The 23,130-nt window shown below is 46.1% G+C and overlaps 1 protein-coding gene across 2 annotated transcripts in view; it reads left to right on the top strand.

Moving 5' to 3' along the window:
- The window catches only part of TMEM132B (transmembrane protein 132B), a 476,296-nt gene that overhangs the window by 329,186 nt on the left and 123,980 nt on the right, over nucleotides 1-23,130 (top strand). For both annotated transcript variants that reach the window (XM_030939991.1, XM_010368427.2), the window contains exon 4: nucleotides 10,021-10,207. In XM_030939991.1, coding sequence (XP_030795851.1) covers nucleotides 10,021-10,207 — 187 coding nt within the window. The remainder of the gene's footprint in view (nucleotides 1-10,020; nucleotides 10,208-23,130) is intronic.

Here is a 23,130-nt window from a genome sequence, read left to right as displayed (position 1 = left end):
TTCACTGAGAAATCCATTGTCCATTTTTTATGTAACAAGCGTTTTCCTCCAGGTTGGTAATAGAAACAGAGACGATTCTGAAAAGTTGTATTTAAGAACCTGGTGTAAGATGATTTCTGAGCCATCATTTGCTGGAAGGGTTTTGGGATGTTGTCAGAAAGATAGAGGCAGTGGGAAAAAAAATCGTGGCAATTGTCTTAGCTGTCTCTGGGCTTGTCACGGTGATGCTGATAAAATCAGATAAGCTGGAAGTAAGGGTGAGCTGTTAGTGTGAGAAATCGTCGTGGGTTTGGCAGCCGAGAAAGTGGAGGTGCCTCAAGTGTTTGCTCATTATCAAGATTTATTGTTTTCAGCTCTGGGAAAATGTTGGTAAGCAAAACTAAGGCCACTCATGCCAGTCTGCAAAGTACTTTACAAATTTTAAAAACGGAAAAATAAGAAGACTTTAACACCCTTTTCCTGTGTTTGGGAAGTGGGGTAATGGGTTGGCCGACTTATTATGTGCTGACTTAGGAGTCAGATGGAGAGGTTTTGGAGTATTTACAATGGAAAAATATATTTGAAATTTAAACAAAAGCAGAAGAAACCAAACAAGACAGAGTTGAAGATGGTGATCTTCTATGTTTATGTAAAATGTTTCTTGATTAGAGAAATGTATAGAAAATAATATAACAAACACTCATTCACCTACCCCCAGCTTTATTAACTCTTGCTATTTGGCTTTATTTGCTTCAAATTTTAAAAGAAATATATTTTACAGATATAATTGGAACCCTCAGTATCTCTTGTTGAAAATTATTTCTCTCCCTTCTCTGAGGTAGGCATTATCATTACCATGCATGTTTTTTGCAGTTTTTAATATAAACTATAGAAAGAATTATTGCGTATGTTTCTAATTTTTATAAAAAGTATTATACCATTCATATACTTGTGCAACTTGATTTTTACTCCCATTTCCTTCTGTTTAAAAACAATTGAGGTATAATGAACATGCCATGTAATTCATCTTTTCAAAGTGAACAATTCAGTCATTTTTAGTATATTCATAAAGTCATGGAATCATCGCGTTATGTAATTTCAGAATATTTTTGTCACCCCCAAAGAAACTCTGTACCCAGTAGTGGTCACTTCCCATTCCCCCACTTAACCCAGTCCTTGGCAACCATGATTCTACTTTTTGTCTTTATGGATTTGTCTACTGTGGACATTTCGTATCAATAGAGTCATACATTATATAGTCTTTTGTAACTGGCTTCTTTCACTTAGCATAATGCTTTTAAGGTTCATTTGTATTGCAGCATTTATCAGCAATTCTTTTATGGCAAAATAATATTCTATTGTATAGAAATACCACATTTTGTTTATCTATTCATTGCTTGATAGAAAATTGGGTTGCTTTCGCATTTTGGGGGGAGTGAACTATAAGGATATGTAGGTGTTTCATGGAACCCAAGAAAAGCATTGTAGTGGGTTCCAGGAACTGCAACCAGGAAGTAAAAATTTACCAGAAACTCTGGAAATATTTATTCTAACTTCTACCCCGTCCTTTTCACTCTGATCTCTTTTTTCAGTTCTTAGTCCGCTTGGTAGAAGAGGTCACTGCACGGCTGGTTAGAGTTCACATCTCTGCTTGAAAAAGCATCCCAGGCTGGGCGCAGTGGCTCACGCCTGTAATCCCAGCACTTTGGGCAGCCGAGGCGGGCAGATCACGAGGTCAGGAGATAACCACCATCCTGGCTAACACGGTGAAACCCCGTCTCTACTAAAAATAAAAAAAAATTAGCCGGGCATGGTAGCAGGTGCCTGTAGTCCCAGTTACTTGGGAGGCTAAGGCAGGAGAATGGCGTGAACCCGGGAGGTGGAGCTTGCAGGGAGCTGAGATCCGGCCACTGCACTCCAGCCTGGGTGACAGAGCAAGACTCTGTCTCAAAACGAGAAAAAAAAAAAAAAAAAAAAAAAAAAGAAAAAGAAAAAGAAAAAGCATCCCAAATTCCAAATTTCCTAGCTGGAATCACGTTCCTAGGAAGTGTCCCTCATCCAGTTGAGGTGAGGGTTCACCACCAAGTCCAGCCATGGCTAGAGATTGGGTCTCATAAGGTCATGCCATGTCCCGCCCTATGAACAAGGGTGAGAGTGGAAATAGGTACGTGAATTCTCAGGAGAATGAGTAATTATTGGTGAACTGGAAGCACAGTGCAGAAGGTGTCTACTAGAGAGCTCAAAACCAAGTGTGTCTTCTCAGAGATCACAAATGTCCGCAGGAACTTGGGGGACGTAATAAGTGAGTAAAGTGGCTTGGGCCTATTGGAAAGTTTCAACCTCAATAAAGGGGACAGTGTTCTGCCCCAGCTGGTTATTGCCACATGGGAATGTGGAATAGTGTGCCTAACCTTCTCCAGAGAAGCCAGAATTACTATTTGTGGGGGTATAGATTCTCCATATTTAAAAATATTGCCAGCTGATTGAAATTTTGTAAAACAGGATGGGGGGATGGTTAAGCAATGTATGTCTCTGGCTGTGGGCAGCTCAGTCACATGAAGCTGCAGCCTCTGGGATTTCTATTTAATTTTCCCCGTCGGCCAGAAATGCCATAAAGGAACCCAGTTTCTTAGAGTATGCCCGGTTGGCACAGTCCTAGATTTTTTTTTAAAGTTCTATACAGCAATTGGATGATGGGAAGTCAGAAAATCTAACCAATAATTAGAGAATGTTTTGAGTCCTAAAAGATAAGTCCCTGATTCAGACTAGTGGCCCTTAAATATTTTTAACCTCTAGACCTTTGACTGCCAACCGCTGCCTGACTAGTCTTTTCAGAGCATACTCAGAGAAAGCAGAACTGCCCTTGACAGAACGGAAATGAGGAGGTGGTGCCTGGATTCTATGAAACTGCAGAAGGAGACGGCTTGTTTATGCCCCATTCTGAGAGCCAGCCATTAGTTCCTGATGGAAAAAAAGGTTGAATGAGAGGCAGGGAGATGAACTAAAGACCGCTGGTCTGTTGAAGGGATCCGTAAGCAGGAATGTGCTCTCCTCTCCAGGACACCAGTGTTGGTGGGGACTCAGGGAGTGGGAAGGATGTCAGGAGGGGAAACAGGGGTGATGAGGGGACCCCACGCAGTGGGGCTGTGGCAGCTGCCTGTTGTGCAAACCCAGTCCTCAAAGCTCAGCCCCAGCCTCCCTGGGAGCCTTCTGTGGCCTGCCCGCCTACGCAGGTCTGTCTCCTCCAGTCACCTGCAGCTCAGAGGCTCTGCTGTACTCAGCACGTGCTCTTCTGAGACCTGCTCACACTGTGTTTAATACTCATTCATTCATTCAACAGATGTTTAATGAGCATCTCCTATGTCCCAGACAGCCTTCTAAGTGTGGGGGATACATTCGTGAACAAAGCACTCACATACTTGTATGTGCGTGTGCATGTGTGCGTGTGTATGTGTGTGTGAGAGACAGTGAGAGAGAGAATCAACATTATCAATAAATAACAGTATGTTGGAAGATAAAAGCCATGGAAAAGCTAGAGCCGGATAAGGGGATTGGAATTGTGGAGAAGAGAATGGAATTTTAAGTGGGGTGGTCAGAGGAGGCTTTACTGAGCTGGCAGCATTCACGCAAAGGCTTGAAGGATGCTCTTTTTTATTGAGCACCTTGTGTTCATGCTGATGGTTTGGGATACAGTTTTCCTATGAATTTTTTTTTAGCTTAAAATACTTATTCATTCAACAAACACTTGCGGATCTACTTGGCTTCTACTTGCCCTTCAGTTCTCAGCTCAGGTGTCAGCTTCTTACTCCAGAACGCCCTTCCCTTGTCTCTTGTAATTTATATTCTATTTTGAAATTTAAGGTGACCATTTTTAAATTGTATTTTTTAAACATTTTTAAAATTTGAAGAATTTTGTTTAATTCTTAAAGCAACTTTAATTCTTCTATTTTGTGTTCATGATAGCATTTGTCATTATGAGGTCTTTTATTTTCCTGTTTCTGTTTTGTCTACTAATGAATCTCAGTGCCCAACACACCAGGGGGGTGCCAAATAAATGTTAGTGAATAATGTGCCAGGAACTGTAGTGACTATGGTGTTATAATAGGTTTTGGCCTTTGAGGAACTTACTGTGGTCAGTAGTGAAGACAGACGTGTCTTCTCTAAGCAGAGTATACAAACAGACTTACGGCCTGGAAGGAGAATACGGCTCAAGTCTGCTGGCTGGTCACTTCCTGTCTCTCAGAATGCAAATGCCACATGCCCCCCTGCCCCAGAGTTTTACAGGATATCCTATTGGGTCTTCTAAGTATGTTCAAAGCATTAAACAAATCCTCATTGAACTCCTACAAATTTTCAGGTGCTGTGTCAGCACTACAGTTAGGGCAGCAACAATACAGGCACATCTGTGTCCTCATGGAGGTCATGGTCGAGAGGAGGAGTCAGAGGTCCCTGTCTCCCATTGTATTTCCTGAGAAGCACCAGCAAACCCTATCCTGGGACATTTGTTCCGTGTAATCATCACTCAGTGTTTACCTTGCTTTTTGGACATCTTAAAAATTAATGCCTAGAAAAAGGCTCATAAGAAAAAACAGAGACCCAAGATAAGAGGCAGCTTCTCTTGTCCCGTTTTTAGAATTCCCATGTGAGGAAAGTGTTACCGTCTCTGCCTGGTAGCTCAGAACCATCCAGACGTTTGCAAAAAATAATCGATGTAAATGACACTAGTTGCTGGAGAACAGTTGAGCTTTCGAACTTGCCCACTCTTCGTTATTTCTTCCTCCCTCCCACCTTTCTGATCCTTCCTTCCCTTCCCTGGTCCTGTGAAGCAGTCACTCTTGTGATCATGAGCGATGCACTGAGAAACAGCCGAATGTGGTCCTGGGGACACGCTGCTGGCTTGGGTGCCCCGTCTCTCTCTGCTGCCCCATGGCTCCTCCTCCTCCTCTTCTTGACTGGCACGGCTGAGCTGCACCCACACTGCGCACTAAAAGGTGCCTCAGCCTCTCCTCTGGGGTCCCAGGCCTCCAGAGAGGAGGCTCAGCTTTTATGGAAGCGGAGGTTTCATGGCAAACAGGGCGTCTGGGAGGCAAGTCCTTTTGGAAGGAAGGTGTGTGCGCCAGCTTGAGGGAGAAACAGTCAAGCAGTGTGGCCACTCCATGGCGGATTCCTCCTAACAGGCAGACACACAAACACACACACGTTTGCACATTCTCTCCTACACTCACACATACAGACACACAAACACACACGTTCACACGTTCTCTCTGCCACACTCATGCAGACACACACACACACATGTAGACACACACAAACACCCACTCACGCAGACACACTCACACAAACACACGCAGACACACACAAACACACACGTTTGCACGTTCTCTGTCCCACACTCACACATGCAGACACACACAGACACGCAGACACACACACAGACACACACGTTTGCACATTCTCTCCTACACTCACACATACAGACACAAACACACACGTTCACACGTTCTCTCCCACACTCACACATGCAGGCACACTCACACACACGCGCAGACACACACACACACGCAGACACAAACACACACATTTGCACATTCTCTCCTACACTCACACAAACACACACGTTCACACGTTCTCTCCCACACTCACATATGCAGACATACACACGCAGACACACACAAACACGCAGACACACACAAATGCACACGTTCACACATTCTCCCATACACACAGGCAGGCACACTCACACAAACACACACACGCACTCAAACACACGTTCACACATCTCCCACACACACAGACACAAACACATGCAGACACACACGTTGACACATTCTCCCACACTCACGCATTCTCTGTCATGCACACTCACACACATTCACACATTCACTCACACACACAAATTATCTCACACACACACATTCACATGTTCTCTCACAGAAACGCATTCTGTCACACTCATAAACACATTGACACATTCACACCCCTTGACACATTTTCACACACACAACACATTCATATGTTCTCACACAACACATATTCACACATTCTCACACATATTCACACGTTCTGTCACACACGTTCACACATCTCTTTCACATCCACACAAATACACATGCTATCAACACATAACACATTCACTCACACACAAATTCTCTCACACACGTGTTCTCTCACACAAACACACATTCACACACACATACACAGACACATTCTCTCATACCCCTTCACACATCCTCTCACACTCACACACATGCATTCATATATTCTGTCTCCCACACTCACATTCTCTCTCATACACAACATACATTCACACATTCTCTCTCTCACACATTTACACATTATCTCTTTCACATTCACACAAATACAATTGTATCACACACACATATTCACATTCTCTCACACACTCACACATCCACACGTTCTCCCTCTCACACAGACACACACTCATAGACACATTCTCACGCACACATTTACACACAGACACATGCACATACCCTATTTCTGTCTCACACACAGAGCTGCACATCCTCTCTCACGCTGACACACACACTTACAATGCACACATTCTCCTTCTTTCTCCCACACTCCTATGCACTCCACACACTCCCATATCCCCATGTTCATGCATTCTCTCACACTCTCACACGTACTGTCACACTCACACACACTCTATCACTGTCTCACACACACTGTCACACTCATACACACACTCTCACACTCACACACACACACACACACTGTCACACACACTAAGACACACTATCACACACAAACACACACTATCGCACTCTCACACTCACACACAAACGCACACTATCACACTCTCATATGCATTCTTTCCCACTGCAGGAAACATTGCCTAATGAATGTCTCGTGGCTGAAATGCTGATCCTGATTCCTGAAAGGCGGTTGTAATTATTAAACTGAGATTCATGAAACACTTCTTGATATTTGAAAGGCTTATCAAGACTAGATTAGGAACAGGTCAAATGAACAATTATGAACTCATTTTTGTAGAAATGGAATCATTGGTAAGCACGCCCATTACCTAAAAGTATAAGACCTCTTTTCTCTGGATTGAGAGAAATGACTTTTATTTTTTTTTTTTTTTTTTTTTTTTTGAGGTGGAGTCTCGCTCTGTCGCCCGGACTGGAGTGCAGTGGCCAGATCTCAGCTCACTGCAAGCTCCACCTCCCGGGTTTACGCCATTCTCCTGCCTCAGCCTCCCGAGTAGCTGGGACTACAGGCGCCCGCCACCTCGCCCGGCTAGTTTTTGTATTTTTAGTAGAGACGGGGTTTCACCGTGTTAGCCAGGATGGTCTCGATCTCCTGACCTCGTGATCCGCCCGTCTCGGCCTCCCAAAGTGCTGGGATTACAGGCTTGAGCCACCACGCCCGGCCAAGAAATGACTTTTAAAAAAACCTTTACATAAAAGTGACTCTGCCTTAATTTTTATTCCATTCATTGCTGGACTCAGGCAGGTTCCTGCAGCTGGTCCAGCTCACAGGCTGGGAAGTCAGAGAGGAGCAGGACGTGCCCACAGTCAGAGGGGCTGACCCTGTCATGCAGACCCTACCCACTTTGCCCAAAGACTGGCCACTTCTCTTTCTTTACCCCAGGACTAGAAAGTTGATTTTTCAGGATGAAATGGCTGGTGACAGAGCTCATTTCTCCTCTCACTGGATCTTCGCTTCCCTGGCATTAGCTTCTCTGTGGTCTACGGAATGCTAAGAACCTGGGAGGTATTGGAAACAGCTCCCTAGTTCTGGTTACAAAGCACAGTGCAGCCCAAAGAGAAACTAAAAATTTGATCTGACAGGACCAAGCATCTCATATAGGAGGTGACTTAACAGATGGATTTGTGGAGAATTTCTGTGACCAGTAAAGAGAAATTAGGCTGGAATGTGGTGGATGGAAAGTGGCAGGGGCGCGGGGAGGTGACTTGATCTGAAAACTGAGCTTAAAAACTCAGCTTTTCGTCTCGGCTCTCTTTGCCTTTCACTAAAGATACCCAGGTAACTAGGGGTCCCCTGGTGCAGAAGGGGGTCCCATGTGTGCACACTTTCAGTCCCCTCATGAGTTCAGAGACTCCTATTCAACACACATTTTCTTGCACAACAACTTGTACCAATAGATATTTGAAGATTTATAGATCCCAAGTACCTACATGCAGGTTAGGCTCAGCTGGGACCGGGACCACCTGGCTATGTTTGCCCATGGGGGCCCCTAAACTTTTCCACAGCTGTGTATATCCTATGATTTTGAGATCATCACAGCATGAATTCATAGTACTGGACAGTACATGAAGTGAGTACACACCCAACCCCTCATTCCATCCTCATAATTCTACTGAAAGTAGAAAGACCAATATTATTGTAATTTACTAATTTTTCATATAAGGAAGCTGATGGTGGAAGGGGCATAAATGACTTCCCCAGGGTGCAAAGCAGGTCAGCAGTTGCCTATCTGCCCTGTGCAACATGTCACCACGAGCCACATGTGGCTGGTGAGCATTTGAAATTAGGATACTGTGACTGAATAACTGAATTGAAATTTGATTTATTCTTAAATTATTTTAATTTGAATGTAAATAGCCATTTGTGGCTGGTGGCCACCATATTGGGCACTATGGTATCAGAGGGTTCCTTAAAATCTTGGCTAAATGGGAAAAAGGTTGCCCATGACCAATTCTATATGGAGTCCATTGTGGTTTCCCTTTGGGTAGAATTTCTTACCAATCAGGTCAGTGTGGTTTAGTTTTGTCAGTGCTGTGGCCATATTCCAATGTTTCTCTGGTACCTCTTGGCACATACAAGGAAGCAGATATCGTTTCTCCACTACGGTTCTTATAGGAGTCCGAGTGCCGGGGAGCTGTCCATGGTAGGAAGTCCATTAGACAAGCAGCAGGCAGCAGGTTCTTTTTCCAAACTCCTCACAGGTTGTGAGTTTGGGAGCCCAGACTGCAGACCTTGCCTAGGCCCCCAGAGGCAGAAAGGAGACTTCTCAGCCTACACTGGTCCTGCGAGGCTTATTGGCAGAGAAGGAGCAGCTGGTGTGTGTGGCTCAGGCCTGAGCGGAGCTTGTGGATCAGCTGCTCTGCCGTTGCCTTCCTTGGATCTGGGTGGAGCTGGATTCACGGGGATGGAAACAGGCTGATGGATCAGGGTCATTCACAATCCTGTGCTGTATGGCTTTCTGTTTTAACTCTGTTCAGTGACTTCCTGTCAGTGCGATAGCCTGCAATTTACAAGTCCATGCCAATGACAAGGGGCTCCTTGCACATACAAATACTAAGAATCACTAAATACTAAATACTAAAGAATTCGCCAACTTCTTAGCCCCACCCCACCTGCAAACACACACATGATGTTGTCATTCCATGAATTAAGGCAGGTGGGATTTTCTTACATTACTTCTAATCCCATTTGGTGAAATGAGAAATCTAGTATAGTACCTTCTTACATTGCTCATAGTTTATGTATTAAACCACATACTGTGTGCAGTTCTTTATCACTCTTAGTCTCCTGATGCTTCCACACACCCATGAGGTCCCCACTATTCTCCACAAATTCTAAAGCTTGGAGAGTTTTAACAACTGGTCTACAGACCCCAGCTAAGTAGAAGCAGGAATGGCCAAGGTCCAGGGTGCGCTTTGTGATTGGAGGAGCAGTGAAGCTACATAAAATGGCTTGGGAGCTTTTCTTGAGTATGGACCTTGGATTATGGCATGCCCGTGCCTGGGCTGGGAAAGGAGAGCTGTGTGTGGTGTCCGCAGAAGTGAAATGCTGGCCGAGTTACTCATCCAGTGAGACAGCCTGCTTTCTGCAACACGGAGCCCTAGAGATGGATCGTTAGCCCATTCTGAGGTGTGGGCTGCTGATGGGCCCCTGTGAATGAGGCTCCGACAACACTGCCATGTGACTTGTCGAACTTGGCAGTCATTCTTTTGGTTGACAAATAAGAACGTGGCAATTTATTACATTCTTGACATTCTTCTGAGTTTGAGGTTTTAAATGGAGCCTTAATATGTGTTTGTTTTCCAGGGTAAATGGATCCTTCTATGAGATCTTGCAAGTGGACTTTGGAATTGATAACAGCAGTGACCTGGCTGGGGCCCAGCAGATTACCTGGCAGGTGGAGTACCCGATTGAGGACTCCATGAGTGAGCTGGTCGTCTCCGAGATCTTCGTCAGCCAGACAACCTTTGTGGGCATCGTCCCGCTTGCCATGGTGAGGAACCTGGGGGCTTCAGAGAAAGTGTCACAAAGAAGTTTTCTTTAAACATGATGCACTGTATAATCTGTTATTTCCTGTATACCTGATACACTGTTTAAACAAGGAAAATATACTTAAATTGCATTTGATCTACCTACTTTTCATAATGGTTCCTTGGGAACTCTTTAGGGTCTACTGTGTAAATCCCTTTTCATTTGTGGATATTGAGGAACTGTTTTCTGGGGAGCCCTTATTCTTTATTTTCTCAGTCTGCATGCATATCAGGAACTGAGCGCTGCACTGAGTGAAAACAGTTTTGTTGAAATGCCTCAGGGTTACCTGGTGGGAACAGTGGCTCTGTATGCCAAGTATCTGACCCCTTGTCAATTGGGTTTGCCCTGAAGGTTCCCAGGTAACTTACGGTTTGGAAAACTCTAAAATACAGATGGACTGAAAGAGTCTTGCTGGGAACTGACCACTTTATGCTGAGTAGAGTCCCAGAGTCCACAGAACTGCCTGTGTTTCTGCTTCACTGGCCTGGAGGTGATTGGAGTTCTTCCCCTGAGCTTGGTTGAAGTTATGTTCATAGTCAAGCTCAGGGGCTACCTCTGAGATCAGGGTCACGGGTGAGATTCCAGAGCCTAAATTCCAGAGATTCCACGGAGACAGAAAGTCCATGGGTACCACCTACTTAATACCCTTTTCCACACTGGAAATGTTCAACCATTTTCTGCACTGCTTTGACTTTCCTTTCTGGTACCAAAGTGTGGGATCCATGTCCAGATACTCTAGAAGAATCTGTGGGTGCTTTTGATCATTCATCATGCAAGTTAAACAACAAAGTTGAGACTCCTTTGAACCCTGTGTCTTACAATTAATGCTGCCATCCCTGAATCTCGAGTGTCTCAAGTGTGTTGAGTGTGTCACTCTGCTGGGAACACACTTTCCTGTACGTTTCCCACGTCCGGGTCCTTTTCCCCAACTCAACTGTTATGGAGCCACCTTCTATGACCTTGTTGGCTAAAACTGGCCCTCCCTCCCCTGCCAGCTCACCAGCCTCTACCTGTCATCATCCTATTTTATCCTCTTCCTAGACATTATCACTGGTTGATATTTAGGGTTCATTTTCTGTTTTCCTCCCCAGAAGGTGGGGACTCATGACAGGAGGGTTATCCTGGTCAGTTCTGTCCACATCTTTCCCCCCTGCACCTAGCACAATGGCTGGCACAGTTAATGTTTGTTGACTGAATGAATGGATCTGTGCTTTAGTCCAAGCTTCCAGGATCATTTAGTTTTTGAAGATTAGACTGACGCAGATCATTCCTGTGATCACTGACCCACATTGTGGTTTGAGGGCAGCCACATCTAGTTGGGGAAGTACCTGTTAAGGAACAGAGATGGATGGGTGTCAGTTTTAAGATGGAATGAAGCTGCATCCCTTGTGCCTGGGAACTCATCTATAAATTCTCCAGCTCAGCTAGATTAGGGCTGAGGTTGGAGAATCTCTACTCAAAGTCCTTACCACTTTGCTCTGTGCTTTATCTGTAGCACTCCATTCACAGTGGGTTTGGAAGTTACCATCGCTGCCATCTCCTCTACCTCCACCTTCTCTTTCCTCCTTCTCTTCCCTCCTTCTCTTTCTCTTTCTTCACTCCCTTCCTTCTCCTTCTCTTTCTCCTTCTCCTTCTTCTTCTCCTCCTTCCTCTTCCCCTTCCCCTTCTCCTTTTCCTTATTCCAAGGCAAGTTATGGAAAGATCAGTGGTAATTAACGCTGGACCACCCCTGCATGAAGTAAGGGAACTAGGGTACACAGCTACACAATGTACAAAACATGGGCTCACTATTGTCAGAGTCTGATGAGAAGCAGAAATCCCTCTGTAGTTAAAACAGAGCAGCTTTAAATGCAAGGACTTAAGTACACAGGGAACGAAACAGATGAGATGCAGATGTAGAACAGAGGAGAGCCGGCCACCCTAGTAAGAATGAGAATCTGCTCCTGCCCCCAGGCCAGAGGGTGAGGGTGGAGGGGGTATTACCAGAGCCCAGGACCTGGGGGTCACTGCTGCAGCTAGAATCACATTTGAGCAGCCTGGTTAGGGCTGGAGTGTGGGAGAGATTCAACTGTTGCGAAGGATATACCTGAGGCAGGGCTGGGAGTGGGGTGAGGAATTACCTGGCTTCTGCCTCCATCCTCCTGCCAGATCCTGCAAAGTCTTTCACTTAATCTCATCCTGCTGGCTGAGGCATAAGCTTAGGAAGCAGCATCTTCAGGGGTCAACACTACTGTGATCCAGAACTGATCAGAGGAAGGCCAGGGACTGGATCTGAGGGTGACAGGCTCCAGCCAGTGCCATTATCTTGCTGGTTTTATTACATGCTGACTCCTGTGAACCAAATCCAGCCTCAGAAACTTGCATATTCAGAACGTGGCCATGCCAAGTCTCGTTCCTCTCAGGTCTCCTTTTGGCTTCCTCGGCCCAGAATGCTCTACTGCGGCTGATATCTTGTCACTTTTCACTTGAAGGTCAACTTGTGGAGAGGCCTCTCCTGGTTACCCTGGTGAATTAGTCTCCCCCTTTCTATTTTCACTTATTTGTCCTTGTCTCATGCAGATCCCATCACTGTCTGTAATCCATGCTTATTTATATGAGTGTTTGTGTCCTGTCTGTGTCAGTCTAGGTCCAGCCATAAGAAAGAATGTGAACACAGAAAATTTAACATAGAGAATTGTTAACTATCACAGAGGACTGGAATAGTGAGGGATTGGTTAGTTAGAAGTGAAGAGAACTCTAAAGAATATAGGAATGACAGATACGGGGAGCAGCTACTAGCCTGAGGGCTGAACTATAATGCTCAAAGAAGAGGTTTCCCCTGCCCATGCCCCAGAAGCAACATTTCTCGAGAGGTTGTGGTCACAGCTCACTGAATCCAAGTTGCTGATGTAGCACTTGGGTAGAGCTTGATGGAAATCTATCCGCTGCAGTGCTCGGGACAGCTGTTCACAAGGGTGATGCGCTTGCTACCAAACTATTGAAGGAGGACGTTGGGGAAAGCTGCCAGCTGTGAGGGGCTGCTGGCCACCATGCACTGCAGGAGTGGGACACCAAGAAAGCCACCAATGCTGGAGTAGGTCCATGCATGGCAGGAGCTGCAGAGAGAGGGCCTCAGCATCAGAAAGCCAACCCTTTCCTCCCAAACTGTCTCTCCAGCATGCTCTACTGACAAAGCCTAACATTGTGCCCATTGGAAAACCAAAAATATTGAAATAGGGCTCAGATCTATTTTCACAGAGCAGGTAATGAGGGGTGAACTTGGAGCTGAGAGGCCATGAATCGATAATCAGCATACAGCAGATCTTCCCCACTGGATTTCAAGCTCCCTGATGGGAGGGGCCATGTTTGTTTTGCTCACCGGATGTTTCTTCAGCATGGTGCAGAATATATAGTATTTGCTCAGCAAATGAATGAATGGTTATGTCTACCATCATAGCCTGAGTCCATTGGCTAGAGAGCTCTTGCTTGCTGTATTATTAATTTTCCTGTGCTGCTCTCACAAATTACCATAAACTCAATGACCTTGAAAACCTACAAATTTATTCTCTTATAGTTCTGGAGGTCAGAAGTCCTAAGTAGGTTCCCTGGGCTAAAGCAAAGTTGTCAGTAGGGCTGGTTCCTTCTGGAAGCTCTAGGGGAGAATTTATTCTGTCTCATTTCCAGCTTCTAGAGGCTGCCAACTTTCCTTGGTTCATGGGTCCACCTGCCTCTCATCTCTGCTTCCATCATTGCATCACCTTCTCTGACTTTCCTGCTTTCTCTTCTCTTTTAAGGACCTTTATGATGACATGGGGCCCACCCAGATAATTCAGGATAATCTCTCCATCTCAAGATCCCTAACTTAATCACACTTGGAAAGATTCCTTTGGCCATGCCAAGTAACGTATTCACAGGTTCTGGGATTAGAACGTGGACATCTCTGGAGGAGGCTGTTATTTTCCTAGCACACTTGCTTATGCAGGATTCCAGCTCTCTCTAGTTGGAGCTTCCTCAAGCTGGGTGATCAGGGCTCCCCATCCCTCCTCCCATGATCTGCTCTGTCATTGTGCTGTATCCCCAGGCTGCTGCCTGCACCAGTTTATAGTTGGTACCTCCCAGGCTGCTGCCTTGGGAGCTCTTTTGGCCTCCATGTCACTCTGGCACCTCTGACAGCTCCAAGCTCCTAGGGATACTACTCTCCTCACCGGGGATGCACTTTCCTTGTGCTTGGCTCTTCCAGGGGACCCCAGAGCAGAGCTTCCAGAGCACCAAGGCATATGAGTCTCTTAGGCATCCCCATCCCCAGGGGGGATGTGGACAACCACGGGACAAGGGCTGGGTGGGCTCTGGTCACAGTTCCACATCACTGTCCTCTAATCCTGGGACTGGGAGGAGGAGACCATGAAGTCAAAGCCCAGCTGGCCTGTCGTTCTCCACGTAGCCTCAGGCTGGCCACCTAACCTCCCGTTAGTTGCTCATGTGTGAGTTTCCAAGTGAGAGTACCTCTTCTCTCTACTTCACAGTGGTGTTGGATGGATAAACTGAGCCATAAAAAGTATAAACATACTTAAACTATCAAGGCAGATATAAAAGTCATGTATGTAGAGGGAAGGTGTCCCAGGGAGGGCACCAGATCAGATTCAGCTGGCGTGTGGTCTTAACAATCCTCTCTATCCAGCCAGTTTCATTATCCTATTGATTTGCCTGGGAAAATTTCAATTATGATTACCTTCGAGGTAGGTGGCAGTGAGACATTTTAGTCAAGAGTGAGGGCTATTGGGTCAACCTGCCTAGTTTGAAATTTGAGCTCCGGTGCTTACTAGCTTCAAGATATTGGGCAAGTCACTCAATCTTTCTGAAGTTCCACTTCATCTGTAAACTGTAAGAATCACATTGCCTGCCTGATAGTTTTGTGAGGATTAAATTATATACTAAGGTAAAGTGCTTGCCCACTGGCCTGGCATACTGCATGCACTCAATAATGTTGAACTGTTATAGTTTTCGTCATTGTCATTGTGTTATCTAGCCATCTGTAGGTATAGTTGTCAAAGTTTGGGAGAAGGTAAAACAAGTTCAACCTCAGGTTGCATGATGGGGGGTTCTCCTCTTGGAGAAAAGGAGGTGGAAAGGAGTCTGATTTGCTGAATCAGACACTGCCAGAGGGTTTAGGGTGGGCACATTATGGGTGCAGAGAGAGAGAGAATCACAGAGGGTCTGGAAGCTCATGGAGAGCTCCTACTGTTTGGGAGAGTCAGGGAAGAAAGGGGAGGAAGGAAAGTGCTATCTAATTCTTGAAGGTGAATGGACATTAGCCAGGTGGAAAGAAGGAAGGGTGTTCTAGGCAGATGGAACGATGTGTGTGATGAGCAGGAGCAAGAACATGGGAGTTTATGGGGCTGCGGGTGACTTGGGGCTGGTGTTTGGGCGGAGGGGAGATGATAAGGGGAATAGAGAAGGGGGCGGCAGAACACTCCGGTAGGCTTCATACTATGCTAGGATGTCTGATCTTTGTTCTGGAGTTATCCTTTATTCATTGGTTTGGATCATTCATTGTGGATCACAAAGAATGTATGAATCCACAAGTTTTCATTGAAGTTCTGTATGTTGTGATTTGAATGTATCCTCTCCAAAATTCACGAGGAAACTCAATCCCTCCTGTGGTGGTATTACCAGGTGAGGCCTTTTGGGAAGTGATTAGCCATGAGGGCTCTGCCCTCACAAATGGATGGCTTCCTTATAAAAGGGCTGGAGGAAGCTGGCTTAGGCCCCCGTGCCTGTCCCTTCTGCCATGCGAGGACATGGCGTTTCATCCTCCCTGGAAGATGCAGCAACAAGGCGCCATCTTGGAAGCACAGAGACGAGATCTTCAGCAGACACTGACCCTGCCAGGGCCTTGGCCTTGGCCTTCCAGCATCCAGAACTGTGAGCAAGTAAATTTCTGTTCTTTATACATGACCTACTCTCAGGTATTTGGTTGTAGCCGTACAGATGAAGGACCTGTGGTATACTCGGTGAGTGGGGTGGTGGCCAGTGGTGTTCTCTTAGCCAGTGGCCACTCCTGCTTCCTGCTTCCTCCCCAGCCTTCTTGCTAAAAGGGCCTTGGTTATGATCTTTGCCCTCTGAGTGGCCACATCCTTTGGCCCACTGGGTAAGGTTGGACTCCTCCATAGTCCCAGGGTGGCATCTGGATTGGCCTAAGCCGTCACGGTTTGTTCATCCCCTTCCCTTGTGATTATTGCACCCGGGGGAAGTTGCCTAGTTGGGCGAGGGGTCTGGAAAAATAATAACTTGTTGTTAAAAAGGAAGGAAGCACAGGGCCATTCCTGCTTTTTGTCCTGAGTGTGACTGTGTAAGGAGCGGGAGGTGTCACTGTGAGAGGAGCTGCATACACTCTGGGGCAGCAGAGCAGAGAAAGGGTGGGAGGCTGTGTCCTCGCCAGTGTCACAGGCTGCTGAGCTACACCGTTACCAGCCTCCCTCCTCCAGGCCTCCTGCCTCGTTTTACAGTAAACCTGCCCAATGTAAATCCCCTCTGGCTAGTGCTTGACTGCAGCTTGGAGGGTTTCAACTGAAGGCTCTTCTTAGCCTCCCATCACCTTCCTAAGCCTGCTGGGCTCCTCGCCCAGGGGTCATCACTATCAGGAAGGGAGGGGCAGGGATGCCATCCACCGTGCCATCCCTCATTTCTCCCTGGAGAGGAGACTCATTCCTACAGGCCCCAGTTGGCCACAGCACCTTCCTTCCCATTGGTTAAAACTGGGTGGCATACACAGATGCTGGGTGAATGAGGGTCTGGCCTTGTAATCTCACCTGTGACAGCCATGGAGTGGGCAGTTGAAGCATCTGCACTCATGGAATAGCCCACGCAGTGCTCTGAGAAGGTGCTGCTGTCCTGGGATTCAACCCCAGGCTTATGATTTAGGACTTTGCTGCCAGAGGTGTGTGATCCTGGATTGTGTTGGTTGCTGTTGACCTCTTGGGTAGCAAGTCAGTCTCTACTTCACGAAGATAAATATGCAGCTTTTGGGAGAATGCCTGATAGGAAGTGGGAGGGACTCAGTCATGGACACCAGGATGGGGCTGATGCAATAGCCAAGCAGGCAGGCTGGCAGAGGGAGGCGGCTGTGATGAAGTGCTCACTCATTCATTCTTCTTTCCTTCCATTCATCCAGCCATCCACTCGTCCAACCACCCATCCACCCTTCCATCCACCCATTCACCCTTCCATCCACCCATTTACCCTTCCATCCACCCATCCACCACCCTTCTATCCACCCATTTACCTTTCCAACTACGCATCCACCCTTCTATCCACCCATTTATCCTTCCATCTACCCATCCACCCTTCCATCCACCCATCCACTCTTCCATCCACCTATCCACCCTTCCATCCAGCCCATTTGCCCTTCCATCCTCCCATCTACCTTTCCATCTACTCATCCACCCTTCCATCCACCCATCCACCCTTCCAACCACCCATCCACCCATCCACCCTTCCATCCACCCATCCACCCTTCCATCCACCCATCCACCCTTCCAACCACCCATCCACCCATTCACCCTTCCATCCACCCATTTACCCTTCTATCCACCCATCCACCCTTCTATCCACCCATCCACCCTTCCATCTACACATCTACCTTTCCATCCACCCATCCAACCCAGCCACCCATCTAGTCAAACAGGAACAACAAACATTTACTTAGCAGCACTATGTGCTGGGTTCATAATTTTTTAGTGAATGAAAAGAGAGAAAATGGAATAGATGGAAGTTTTGGAGTTGAAATTATTAGACCCTGGAAACCATTTGTATCTAAGATTTCCATTTCCAGCAGAGCAGCACAGATGGTCAACAGCTTCAAAAACCCCGTCTTGAAAAGGGTTGTCTAAGGAGAGGGATGCTGCCCCCCAGGGTGACAGCAGTGCTTCCTGCATTATCTTCCACATCTGTATCATCTTTTTGCCCCCTCTCCATGGCTAAGAAATGCTAACAAATGTGTTTATGGCTAAGAAATACTAACAAATGTGTTTGTTTCTTTTTGTTTCCTCTAAAGGCACAGATTTTCCTTTTTCCTTCAACGGTGTCTCTTCTTTAGGTTTTCTGCCCAATTACTGAGCTTTGAGCTTAGAGATTTATTTCCGTGGGTGGCTTGGTGTTGAAGGCTACAGTCCACCCTTCAACGACTATTCTTAAAACTGAAAAGCCCAGCTCTGCACATGCAGATAAAAAACACATTATCTTTCAAAAAGATCGGAATAAAAAAGTGAGCACACTTGTGAGTTTCTAGGCAACTGGGCACATGGGCTCAGCACAGGCTACAGCGAGAGATCATCAGATTCCTTTTTAGTCGTATTGGCCTGAAACCTTACAACAAGGCCTGGACACAAATACTTCTTTATTCCAGACAGCGTTTGTATGCCTCTTCTGTGCTGAGCACTGTTCTAGTGAATGGCGATGAATAAGGCAGACAAGACCTCAGCTCTCATGCTGTCATGCTAGGGGAGGGGACTGATGAATGCAAGAAACATAAACAGTTGACCTTTGAACAATGCAGGCATTAGGGGCACTGATCCCTCCATAGTCAAAAATCTCAGTATAACTTTTGACTGACTGGAAACTTAAGTTCTAATAGACTACTGTTGACTAGAAGCCTTACTGACAACATAGTTAATCAACACATGTTTTGCACGTTATATGTGCTAGATATCAGTGGTCCCCAACCTCTTTTGGCACCAGGGACTGGTTTCATGGAAAACATTTTTTCCATGGACCAGGATAGGGGGATGGTTTCAGGGTGATTCAGGTGTATTACACTGCGTACTTTATTTCTATTATTATTATTTCTGTTATTATGCCTCCTTTCTTCCTCCCCCTCTTTCTTCCTTCCTCCCCCTCCTCCTCCTCCTTTCTCCTTCCTTCTCCTTTGTTCTTCCTCCTCCTTCTGTCTTCCTTCCTCCTTCTTCCTTTTCCTCCTTATTTCTTCCTCCTCCTCCTCCTTCTTTTGAGATGAGGTCTCACTCTGTTGCCCAGGTTGGAGTGCAGTGGCACAATCACAGCTCACTGCAGCCTCAATCTCCCAGGCTCAAGTGATCCTCCTGCCTTAGCCTCCCAAGTAGCTGGCACCACAGGCATGCCACTATGCCTGGTTAATTTTTTATTTTTATTTTTATTTTGTAGAGACGAGATCTCACCATGTTGCCCAGGCTGGTCTCAAACTCCTGGGCTCAAGCAGTCCTTCCACTTCAGCCTCCAAAATTGTTAGGATTACAGGCGTGAACCATTGTGCCCAGCCTGAAACTTATTAAGTACCCGGGAGGCCTTTTATTTTCTTGAAATGATTCTGCCTGGTGGCCCCAAAGGCCAACAGGGGACTTGACTCTTGCAAAGCTCCCCTTCCTGTCAAGAGAGTCTTTCTCTTCCTTCCCACCTCTGTGTGTCCTGTGCTCACTTGCTTTGCTGGTCGCTAGGATTCAGACGGGGGCAGCCTCTGTCTGTGGAGTCTCCAGCACTGAGTAGGGGTGCTTTACCCCAAGGAAGGGCCAGCAGGTGCCACATGGGCCCTTGGGGTCTGTCCCAGCTTTGGGAAGCCGTAAGTAGGAGGGCATTTTAGAAAGGTTCGAAGGCTTCTGGAGCAGTCTATGTCTTGTCTTTCATCTTTTGTTTTGTGCAAAACTTTAAAAATCTAAACAGGGTTTGAATACATCTTCCTAAAACATCACAGACAAGTGCCTGTTGGCTGTTCTCTAATTCCTACTGCCTCGCCCAAATTAACGATTGTGTATCATTTTATTTCTTTTAGTCAGAATATTCTCTTTCTATGTATCTACATTCTCATACGTATGTGGGGCTGCAGGAGTTCGAGGCTGCAGTAAGCCGTGATTGTGCTACTATACTCCAGCCTGGGCCACAGAGCGAGACCCTGTCTGTAACAAAACCAAACAAATGGATATGGGGCTGCAGAAAATCCATGGTACGGCTTTGTGTGTGGTTGTGTTTTAAAACAAATGGCATTATGTTGAATATAATATTCTTTACAGTCAACAACATGCTTTAGAGGTTTTTTGTGCTAATATGAATAGAGCTTAATCATTTTCTAAAAACTATCATACTCTGCAGTAGGTTATTCCATAGTTTTTTTTCTTTTTAAACCCATTTCCCTATTGATGAATATTTAGGTTACTTCCATTTCTTTTCTTTTCTCCTCTCTGTCTCTTTCCCTCTCTCTCTCCTCCACTCCCCCACCCCCAACTAGGATGCATCCTGTAAAGCTCCATCTGGTTTGGGGGTGGGAAGTGGGTTTTATATCATGTGCCAAATGGTCGTCTGCTGGAGCGCTATGTTAGGTAGGAAAAAGGATGCCAATCAGTAAACAATGTCTGTTTTGGGTGCTATATTAGTTTTCTAGGGCTGCAGTACCAAATTACCACAAACTGGGTGGCTTAAAACAATAGGAATTTCTTTCCTCACAGCTCTGAAGGCCAGAAGTCTGAAATCAAGGTGCTAGCAGGGAGGTGCTCCCTCTGACGCCTCCAAGGGAGGAGCCTTCCCTGCCTCTTCCAGCTTCCGCTGGCTCCAGGCGGTCCTTAGCCTGTGGCCACCTTGCACTCATCTCTCCCTTTGTCGTCACATGAGCTGTGTGTGTGTGTGTCTGTGTCTCTGTCCTCCCCTTATAAGGACACCAGTCATTGTATTGAGGGCTCACCCTAATCCAGTATGACCTCATTTAAACTAATGACATGTGCAAAAATTCTTTTTCCAAATCAGGTCACATTCTGAGGTTGTCAGTGAATGTGAATTTTGGGGGAACACTTGCTCTCTATAGGTATAGGAGGCAGGGAGTGCTACATGAGTGCCATTGACCACTTAGATCCGGGGCAGCACAGTCACTGCACTTTCCGCATGTGCAGTGAGAACTGGCGTTCCAAAGAATGACTCTGCCAGGCTGTTATATCTCCAGCCATTCACTCAGCTGCACAATACTCACACTCAGTCATGTTGACTGGACTGCTAATCAGGACAGGAAGAAGTTTTACTATCTTTGAATGTTATTTTCCTTTTCCTTTTTCTTTTTTTTGTTTTTGAGACAGTCTTGCTCTGCCACTCAGGCTGGAGTGCAGTGGTGTGTTCATAGCTCACTGCAGCCTTAACCTCCAGGACTCAATTGATCTTCCCACTTCAGGTTCCTGAGAAGCTGGGACTGTTGGTACATGCCACAACACCTGGCTGATTTTTATTTATTTTTTTTGTAGAGACAAAGTCCCACCGTGTTGCCCAGGCTATTCTCCAACTCCTGGGCTCGAGTGATCCTCCCACTTTGGCCTTCCAAAGTGCTGGGATTACAGGAGTGAGACACTGTGCCTGGCCTGAGAGTTATTTTTGTGGCACCCTGACATCATAGCCTACCTAGAAGGTCTGTGTTTCTCTCCCTTCCCACAAAACCCCAAGTTTGTGAATATAATTACTGTCGAGGAAGACACACAACATTTGGCAGTTGGTATCTAGAATAGACTGAAAGTGTCTGTCTCTTAGGTTCTCTTATATACCAGAATGAGCAAGGTATTCTGCAAACAGCCGTAACCTCAGTTATATACGCACCATTTCACCTGATTGATCCTACCCTCTCACAGCTGAAAGGAGCAATTTTAAATTGTCAGGGAGAATGCCTGTCCACTGGATACACTTGACTAATGGCCACAAGTAACCGTCTTCATCGGCTGAGCTGAAAGCCATGTGCTTTGTAAATGCTGCCGTAGTACTTGGTGCAGAGCGGGCACCCCATTGTGGCATTCCTGGCTCTGCAAGCCAACTACCTATGCGGTTATTCCAGCACGTGGTGCCAGGGAGACCATTTGGTAAACCCATCGCCACAGTGGCCCCATAACTGGATTTAGCTGTTATGCCATTTCCTAACTTACATTAAAAACATAACAATATTAAAGGATGGCTCTTGGAGAGTGAACTGGAGTCAGCTCAGTGGAAAGGAAGGGAAAAGCCCATTAAGATGTTTGGTTCAGCTGACCTGCCTCTATTTGGGAAAACCTTTGCTGATGGATAATTTCTGAAGGTGAAAGAGAAAAATAGACCCAGCTAAGCAAGTTCAGGAGGGAAATGGGTGGTTGTCAGTCGGAGCAACAAAGTAGTGGAATTCCGGGTGCTTCAATGGCAGGGATGAGACATGACAAATATTTAAAGACTCTGTCAATATCCTTAATATTTATGACCTGTCTCACAAGGATGGCTGTCGTGCAGCACATCCGTCAGAGACTCCTGCCCTGGAATTGTCCTGCTTATCGGATGAGCCCGGAATCCCCAGATTGAGAGTGATTATGCAAGGGATTTTATAGTCCTATTTTATATCCCCTTAAAGGTAGTAAAATAATCAGGAAGCTGTATTCTTTTTTTTTTGAGACAGTGTCACTCTGTTGCCCAGGCTGGAGTGCAATGGTGCGATCTTGGCTCACTGCAACCTCCGCCTCCTGAGTTCGAGCAATTCTCCTGCCCCAGCCTCCTGAGTAGCTGGGATTATAGGTGTATGCCACCATGCCCAGCTAATTTTTGTATTTTTAGTAGAGACAGAGTTTCACCATGTTGGTCAGGCTGGTCTCGAACTCCTGACCTCAGGTGATCTGCTCGCCTCAGCCTCCCAAAGTGCTGGGATTACAGGCGTGAACCACCACACCTGGCCTTAGGAACCTGTATTCTGAGACAATAATTTCTTTAAAAAAAGCAACTCACTGTTGATGGTGAACTAGATTATGTATCACAGCTTGGGGGGTGTGAATATGCAGGCTGTCTGCGAGCACTTTGACATTGAGTTGCCTGCTGCAAGCCTGATGTTTATGTTTGGCAAACCAGAGCTCTGGCCAGCGAGTCACTTTGCCAGCCTCTGTACTGCTCAGGAAAGGG

Source organism: Rhinopithecus roxellana, chromosome 10 (genome assembly GCF_007565055.1).
Source record: "Rhinopithecus roxellana isolate Shanxi Qingling chromosome 10, ASM756505v1, whole genome shotgun sequence".
Classification (NCBI taxonomy): domain Eukaryota; kingdom Metazoa; phylum Chordata; class Mammalia; order Primates; family Cercopithecidae; genus Rhinopithecus; species Rhinopithecus roxellana.
This window is presented reverse-complemented; position numbering and strand designations above follow the sequence as displayed.